The sequence below is a fragment of the Anopheles bellator genome, chromosome 1 (genome assembly GCF_943735745.2).
Source record: "Anopheles bellator chromosome 1, idAnoBellAS_SP24_06.2, whole genome shotgun sequence".
Lineage (NCBI taxonomy): Eukaryota > Metazoa > Arthropoda > Insecta > Diptera > Culicidae > Anopheles > Anopheles bellator.
In genome coordinates this window covers 18,120,666-18,128,673 of record NC_071285.1, presented here as the reverse complement: position 1 = coordinate 18,128,673, position 8,008 = coordinate 18,120,666, and the positions used below count along the sequence as shown (strand labels likewise).

The 8,008-nt window shown below is 49.6% G+C and overlaps 2 protein-coding genes across 2 annotated transcripts in view; both read right to left on the bottom strand.

Moving 5' to 3' along the window:
* The window catches only part of LOC131215149 (axoneme-associated protein mst101(2)-like), a 10,556-nt gene extending 5,913 nt beyond the window's left edge, over nt 1-4,643 (bottom strand). Inside the window, exons 1-2 of the mRNA XM_058209534.1 lie at nt 4,497-4,643; nt 7-1,081 (exon numbers count right to left, since the gene is read on the bottom strand). Of these exons, the coding sequence (XP_058065517.1) occupies nt 7-1,036 (1,030 nt within the window). The 5' untranslated portion in view covers nt 1,037-1,081; nt 4,497-4,643. The remainder of the gene's footprint in view (nt 1-6; nt 1,082-4,496) is intronic.
* A 771-nt stretch (nt 4,644-5,414) lies between these two features.
* Nucleotides 5,415-7,681, bottom strand: LOC131212420 (transcription initiation factor TFIID subunit 5). The gene is made up of 4 exons (XM_058206281.1): nt 7,565-7,681; nt 6,891-7,470; nt 6,477-6,813; nt 5,415-6,407 (listed from the first exon to the last, which is right to left on the bottom strand). Exons 1-4 carry the CDS (start codon nt 7,625-7,627, stop codon nt 5,432-5,434), a joined length of 1,956 nt encoding a protein of 651 aa, XP_058062264.1. The 5' UTR covers nt 7,628-7,681; the 3' UTR covers nt 5,415-5,431.
* Nucleotides 7,682-8,008: the final 327 nt, after the last annotated feature.

Genomic DNA, 8,008 nt, shown 5'->3' with positions numbered 1-8,008 from the left:
CCTTTTCTTCCCCGTCCTTCTTGGCCTTCTCTTCCGCTTCCTTCTTTTGGACCGACTCCGAATCCTTGCGCGTGCGCGCCTGTTCCTTCTTCTGCTTCGGACTGTCCGGTGCCGTCAGCGGTGCCTTGGCGTCGGTTTCCTTGCGCTGCTGAACCTTCTGGTCGAGCTCGTTGATTTTCTGCTCAACTGTGTCGACGCGTACCTTGGCCTGCGTCAGCTTGGCCAGCTCAGCCTCCCGGGCGGCCTTCTCCTCCAGCAGCATCTTGGCCTCCGCATCCTTCTTGGCCTTCTCCTCCATCAGCCGCTTCATCTCCTGCTGCTTCAAGGCTCGCTCCTCGACCAAACGCTTCGCTTCGCTCTGGATGTGCGACTTCTCGGTGGCCAGCTTTTTGGCTTCCGCTTCCTTGCGCGTCTTTTCGCTGGAAAGGTTCTTGGACGATGACTCTGACGTTTTGCGGTTGCGCTCCGACTCCTTCGGTTCCGGCTCCGGTTGTTTCTTCGCGGGCTTGTCCTTTGGCGGCTGGGCCACCGCCTGCGCTTCCTTTAGGCCGTCGACCTTTTTCTGTTCCTCCTCTGCCTTGAGCTGCACGTCTCTGAGCAAACCTTCCACGGCTTTAATCTTCTGGCGCAGCTCCTCCAGCGATTGGGCCGTTTCGCTGGACGGGTGGGCCTCGGCGACTCCCAGCGCGTGCACCAACCGTGTGCGCTTCTTGCGCAGCCGCTTCTTGAGGGACTTCGTAGACGACCCGTCATCCTTGGGCTCCTGCTCCGGAACCGGAGCTTGCGGTGCGGCCGGCTTCTTCTTGCTGTTGCGGCGACTATTTTTGCGACTCAACTCGTTCTCACCACTCGCTGCTGGCGGCTGGCTGTTCTTCTTCTCTGGAGCGGCCACTTCCTTGGTCGGCTTGGCGGGGTCGTCCTTCACGGGTTTCTCAGCGACCGCCGGAACTGGAGGTGGAGCAACGACCGGAGCGGCCGTTTCCTGCCCCACATCGGTAGGACCTACCCCGGGTTTAGCCTTCCCTTTCTTGGCCATTCCACAGCCTGTCTGGCTCCGCGACGATGGAAAGGGTGCGGTTGTCTGGTGTAATAGAAAACATTCATTAAAAAGCGCCTTGAATGGCACCCATCGAACGCCACGGATACACGATAATAATATATTTTCCAACCGCCGCTCATGTATCGAAGGTGTTTGACGGTCGGGCTGGTCGAAAACTCATCTCGTCCCTTCGCTCACTTTTCCCTTGGTGTAGCTCCCGGACCACCGCCCCCGGGAAATGTGTGGCCGATCGTGTTTCTATACACCGACGCCGTTTTTGCCGTTTTTGATACAGGCTGCGTCGGAATACTGTTTACGGACGGGCGGGCGGTTAGAGATTCTAAATTTAGTTCTAAATGTGTACACGGTTCGCGAAAGTTGAAAAATGCGAACATCATCATAAGGCGCGGAACGGAAACCACTGCTTCGCACACAACTACGGCTTTGTCCCACTTGAGACTAGTTCTTTGGTTAATTATATTCGATCGCCTCCGCTTAGCATAATCCACAGATACACATAGTAGTTATTTAAAAAAAAGCTTTTTAAAAGATGGACCTCAAGATAGGGATAGATAGGTCTATGTTATAACCAACGATCATCTGGAGAAAATCCCGGGCTCATCCCGGGTAAGGATTTGTGGATGCCATTGAGAGCAAGCTGCTTGTAGATATTTTTCACTCATCTAACATTCGTTTAATCATTTCCCATCAGCTGGCGAGAGCCATTGACCTCCTTATATTTTTAAATAAACTCTGTTTTCAAACGGCACCCGTATCCGTCTGACTCTGGCCCAAGTCGCGGCCTCCGCCAGCAAGCATTAGAACATGGGTAAGTAGGAGGATGTGCTATGTTTCCAATGTCGCATTCCCCCTTTTTGTCCCAACTTTTCGTGACAAAACGCTGCCGATAAATGTCGGGGTGTGGCGTACAATACTTCACTGGCCGTATTTTTAATTCACGGCTCGCGGGAAGAGTCACTGTCACGTTCGCTGAAACGGGAAAACCTAAACTAACGTACGACGGGGGTTTATGTTGCAATTTTCGAACGTTACCTTCGGAAAAGGTCAAATGTTGTTACACCTTCAAGGTTGTGAATGCAAAAGATAGAAAGAGAGAGAGAGATATAGAGTGAGAGATAGAGAGAGAGAGAGAGAGAGAATGAGAGCGAGAGAAAAGGAAGGATATGGCAACTTTGAACGTGCGCCAAACAGATTTGGAGACTCATGCGTTCGATGGTCTGTGTTGGAATAAGCTGCAAACTGAACTTGAAATAAAAGAAAAATGGTTTAGCCAAAGTGGTTTGTGACTGTTAAATGATGGCGGAATTTTCGGACATGAGGAACACCTCATTCAAGTAAAAATATTGTTGGTAATAGCGTGCGCCTATCACTAGTAAAATTGGCTGATAAATATTTGTCGCTCATTTGTAACCCTTGCTTAGTTTGTGGCCGTTCAAGGTTTTCGGTTTGTATGCCTTAAATATTACAACACACATTTCTCTTTCATAATGCGCGCAAAAACGAAGCAAACGAAAAACAGTAAACAACCATGCGCCCCCATGAGTCGTTTTTGTTTTTGTTGATCCGCCTGTGAGTTGCTAACCATAGAAAGATTTTTTTTTTTGCTAGTGTGGAAGCTGTTGGCAAAAGGAACCTCGAGGCGAACTACCCGATCGCATAACCCAGAAAGCAATCTCGCAACGGCCGCGCAAAGGTGCTCGGCGGTCAGAAGGCGAAAAGGCAAGAAACCGCGTGTTTACATTCACTCCGTGTTTAATCAAGAATTTCAGCTGGCTGCGAGTGATACACGTATTTCGGTATGTTGAAACGTACAACAGGCGATTAGGGCGATTTGACTCACTGTCGGAAGAATGTTGCAGAGCGTCGAAGCGAAGTGGAAGAGCAAAACAGGACTTGATGGCTCAGTGGGGCGAGCGTGGCACCTAAGCAGCTAACTGACACACGGGCGCACTTAAGAATTAAATTTTCCACTCTAGAACCACGGACGGGCCTGATGGCTGAGAACTGGTGAAATAAAAGGCAAACTGTACAGCCAGAAACCAAAAGGCGAAGAGAGTGAATTCTTGTATTTATAGACCGAAATGTACGCTTCTAGCGTGACACGCTCTTTCGCGCGGGGCACTGTATTGTCTCCTGGTTCCCGAAACACCCCTCGCAATAATCGCACACTTTATTCCATCACTAACAATATTGGACCATTTTTAGGCCGTTGCTCGCCAGAGTCTGTTGTGGTGTCCTGTTGCACCAGGAGGTGCAGTGCTGGAGTATTTTTTGTAGACTGAAAAAAAGTTAATTATGTGCAACAGTCTTGACGGTGGTTTTAGATTTTTTATGGCTATGCTAATGGATGCGCAGCGAGCGGCCCAGCGACCAAACCGACACCGGGGGAACTCGCTACACTGATCGTAAATGTCGCGCAGACCGTAAGCAAGCAACATACCCGAAGCAAATTAGAGGAAAAAGGTGTTCCAAAAAGAGAAAACGCTCTTCGCCCAATGGGACATCGTGAATGTGGAAGGCAAGCGAAAGAAAACAACATGCAAAGGAAACTGGGAAGCGAAGAAGCCCCGAGAGGGAGCATCAAACAGGGCGACAAGCCGGATGGCGGCCGTGCAGAGCCGAATCGGCTGCGAGGCCCCGACCTGCTGAGTGCGAGACACAGAGCTCTAACGACAAAATTTTCACAGTTTCAACAAAAATGCTATTATTATCTTCTCCCACTGCTTTCCACCAGGGACCTAGCGCCGAGTTCTCTCGTTCACCGTGTCGCGACGGAGACTACGACGTTTTCCATTCCGCGTGAACCGGCATTCACCGGGGATTTGTAGCCGTCGGTAAGAACTCGGCCAACGAATAAGAATGTTCTGCCATCTGCACAGGTAAGCTTACTGTATCCTGCAATTGTATAAATCTCTTCTGATCGTTGTGCTGCGCAATACTGAAGCTGCGTTTGAAGCTGAATTCCCACATGGCCGCCTGAAATACTAGATTCAATATCCGTTTCATAAAGCAAAGGTTCGAAACGGTTTCGAAACGGTACATCTTTCAGAAAGCCACCATAAATTAAAATTGAAAACAAAAATCAAGAAAATCGTTAAGGCCCACAAACGGTGACCGAATGCCGATCTGCGCAGTATTACGCAATCGGGCCGGTAGAAACGAGTGAACGGGTTTCTGCCAGCAAGCGAGAGTTCTCTGCTGACCACGCTTCGCCTTGGCAGGCATGCTGCACGCAAGATCGTTCACTAAATCTCTAATCTGCGGCGCATGTGAAAGTCACTGAACCGATCACGGATCACTGATCAAAATGGCAACGCGATCCACGATCGAAACCGTGCCGTGCTTTTGTAACGTTTACCGCAGTGTCCCACCGTGGGACACTTTCGCAGAAATGTCTCAATAATGTATGCTGTTTGAAATAATCCATTTCACCTACTTTCGCTCGTTTGTTACTCGTCTGGCTCTGTTCTGTTTCACGTTCTTTTGCCACTCTGCGGCGGGGAGGGGTCTGATTTGAGATCCAATATTAGATTCACTTTCAAAATGGCCCACGACACTACTTTCGGCACTGCGCAGCGTGTAATTCCGTAACGCTGGTTCGGCTAGGACTGAAAACGAACAACGACGGTCGGAGTGAAGCTGGGCAAATTTTCGACGTACACGTTAGTTCTGGCGTCAGATGATCGTTGCGTAGCTATCGGAAAACCGGGAAAATGGGGAGAAGAGAACCACACATTCCTAGCGACCGTTTCGGCGCGAGCGAGAGTAAGAGATTGGATCTCTGGGAGCGCTGAAAATACCCCCCAAGAGATGATCAGAAAGCGAATACGAAATGGAACTAGCGACCCCGCAAAGGCTTACGTACTCTCGTTGGCAGAGAGATGTTGTATGGTGGTCGGTCCAGCTTAGCGTAGAGTACGATCGAAAAGAATGATGCAAAGAAACTGAGAAAATCGGTATATTTTTAATAAAAATCAAACAAACGGCTGTTTGCTTAAGTAAGACTCGCACTGGTGGAGGCGCATGGTTGATACCGTTTGCGGCCCACGTCAGTCGCGCAGTGTGACCGCATCAGCGGAGCGTATTTCCCATCTGGGATGCGTGTCACAATTCACTTGGCCTTTCGCTCTCGACGTGCAGCCATGAGACTGACATTGACATTAAACTTTGTTGTGATGGGCAACAAATGCAAAAAAAAGAAGTTGTTTTGAGTGTGTTGTTCAACCATTCACAATGCTCCTCAGCAAATTTATTGATGTCGATGTCGCGTAAACGAAATCAATGAAAGTCACGCATGGCGTTTAAATGAAAATGTTTATTCATAAATGCTCACACAACGTGTGGTTTTCTTACAAATTCAAATGCTTCCCTCTAAATGGCGAGATCGAACATGCCAACGCCCAGCAGCAGATTACGACGCGTAAAGTGCAACGTCAAGAACGGAGACTGCTTCGTGGGGAACGTACGCATCAGATACGGATCACCATCACGTACATCCGGATTGTGCGATACGTTCACGTTTTCCCCACTGATGTCATCTACTAGCTTCGTGAAGTCCCACAGCTTGAGGGCACAGTCAAGGCCACCGGTGGCCAGGATCGTACCATCGCGACTGAAGCACACGGAGTGCACCGAAGCAGAATGGCCCGTTAGTGCGGCTATCAGGTGCCCGTGGGCCAGATCCCAGATGAGCACCCGATGGTCTGCCGATCCCGACGCCAGATAACGGCCACACATGGAAAAGGCCAACGAATGGATCGGTGCCTTATGGCCGGTCAGCAAACGATGATGGTTGCCCACGCACACGTCCCACAGGCGCACGGTGCGATCGCTCGACCCGGTTGCCACGTAGTTGCTGTTGGGATGAAAGATGCAAACATCCACGTCGGACAAATGGCCAGCGAAAATGCGCAACGGTTGATGCGAGTCGGTCGCCCACAGCCGTGCCGTTTTATCGTGCGAACAGCTCATGAAGTAGTGCCCGTGTGGTGAAAAGCGAACGTCCCACACCGGGAACTGGTGGCCCTTGTACACGACGACACAGGTCCAGGTGTGCAGCGACCAGAGACGGATGGTGCAGTCTTCCGAGCACGAGAGCAACATCGTACGGTCCGGTGCAAAGGAAGTCCGATACACGGGGCCACTGTGACCCCACAGCGTTCGACACGATTCTGCCCTTCGATCGTCCAACATGCGAATCAGCACGTCCTCGGCATCGCGATCGATTTCCTTCAACTGTTCTGCGCTCTTCATTTCCCGCAGCTTTACCGGGGTCATCGACCACACCTTGATGGCCGAGTCGGAGAATCCCACCGCCATCAAGCTGGAATCTTCGGACAGATCGGCGCTAAAGCGAAAAGAGAGGCGATGATTAGCTCACAACCAACCATCACAAGAGATCGCCAGAGATCGTTACCATGTCACAGTGTAGTTCGCGTTCAACAGGGTGTACATGCAAATCGACGGCAGCGAGTCGGGGCCAAGGTTCACGCGTTTCGATGCCTCACGCAGAGACTTTATTTTTTCCATCTTGTCGGCATCTTTGAGCTTTGGCAGCGGAACGCGATCGATCGGTGGTGCGTTCGGGTCCGACTTGGATTTTTTCGAAAACAATGGATCCTTTTTCGGTTTCTTTTTCTTCGGCTTATCCGGTGCATCCGGATCCATGTCGTCGTCCTCTTCCGGCGGAGCAGCGACAAGCGTTTGTACGTCCGGTTCTTTAAGCAGCCCGTAGTAAACCTTGATTTTGTTATCTGTTGCCAAAAGAGAGCAATGTGAAATATGTTTTTGATGTCTTTGCTACTACACAACTAATCTCGCCATTCCAAACCTTGCCGTTTCGCTTCTCCCGTCATCGCTCCACACGTGGCGTCACATTGCGCCTTATTCCGGGCCACTCCCTCGTAAAGATCGAAGTACATGTGCTCGTTAACGATGTTTAATATGACTGAAGCTTTCTTCTCGTGCAGGTGCCGCTTCAGCAGCGAAAGTGTATCGCGCGAAATTCGAATCGTGAAGGCATTCGATTTGAACGTATCGGTGATATCGTTGCCGCTCATCTGGTCTCGTTTTGTGACCATCGCCAGTTTGGCCAGCTCGTCCTGATAGTAGTACTCCTGCTCGGGGCCAAACTTTGTAATCAGCTTTTTGGCCTGCTGTTCGTGGCTGTTGTACACTAGCTCGATGTACATGTGCACCAACACGGGATACAGAATGAGGGCCAGTTCGTGCTTGTAGATGTCCAATGACTCGTCCACGAACTTTCGCAGTTCCATGTACGAGTTTTCATAAATATCCGGATCCCCTTCACTCTTGTACGCGGCTAGCACACTGTTCACTTCGGCTTCTCCCGCCACATTCTCCGGGACGTCGGTGAGACCGGCTTCCTTCCTCAAGAGTTCTTCGGTGGACTGAAAACGTAATGCGTAGCGACACGAAATGTAAACAACGGCAATTGGAAGCGAAGCACCCGAATGCGTTTCATGTTTCCACACTTGTACATACCTTTAAATTATACTTCTTCACCAGTGCCAGTACCGCCAGCAGCTCGTTCCTATTTTGAGCCATTGCGGCAGGTAAAAGTATCCTACGTTTGATGTAATTTAAGATTTGTTTGCTCCCGTTTCGTGTTTCCAATGATGATGCCAAACACAGACCAGTTGACGTTTCGGATGACGTTTCACTGTGCGTGAATCTGGCCCCTCAAATATTGTCGCCAACCAAGCGTTTCTTGGTACTCAAGCGTTACTTGAACAGTTTAAACATGAAAATTAAAACCGTTTAATTACCAGTTGAAATTTTGAATAAAATGTGTACAATACCAATATTAACTATTTAAAACAAAAAATATTACAGAAGGCAAATTAAAACATTTTTGCCTGAGACTCATGATGTTAGAGAGAAACCCGAAAAATGGTTTGCATTGTACATGGAAATAGGTTTACAAGC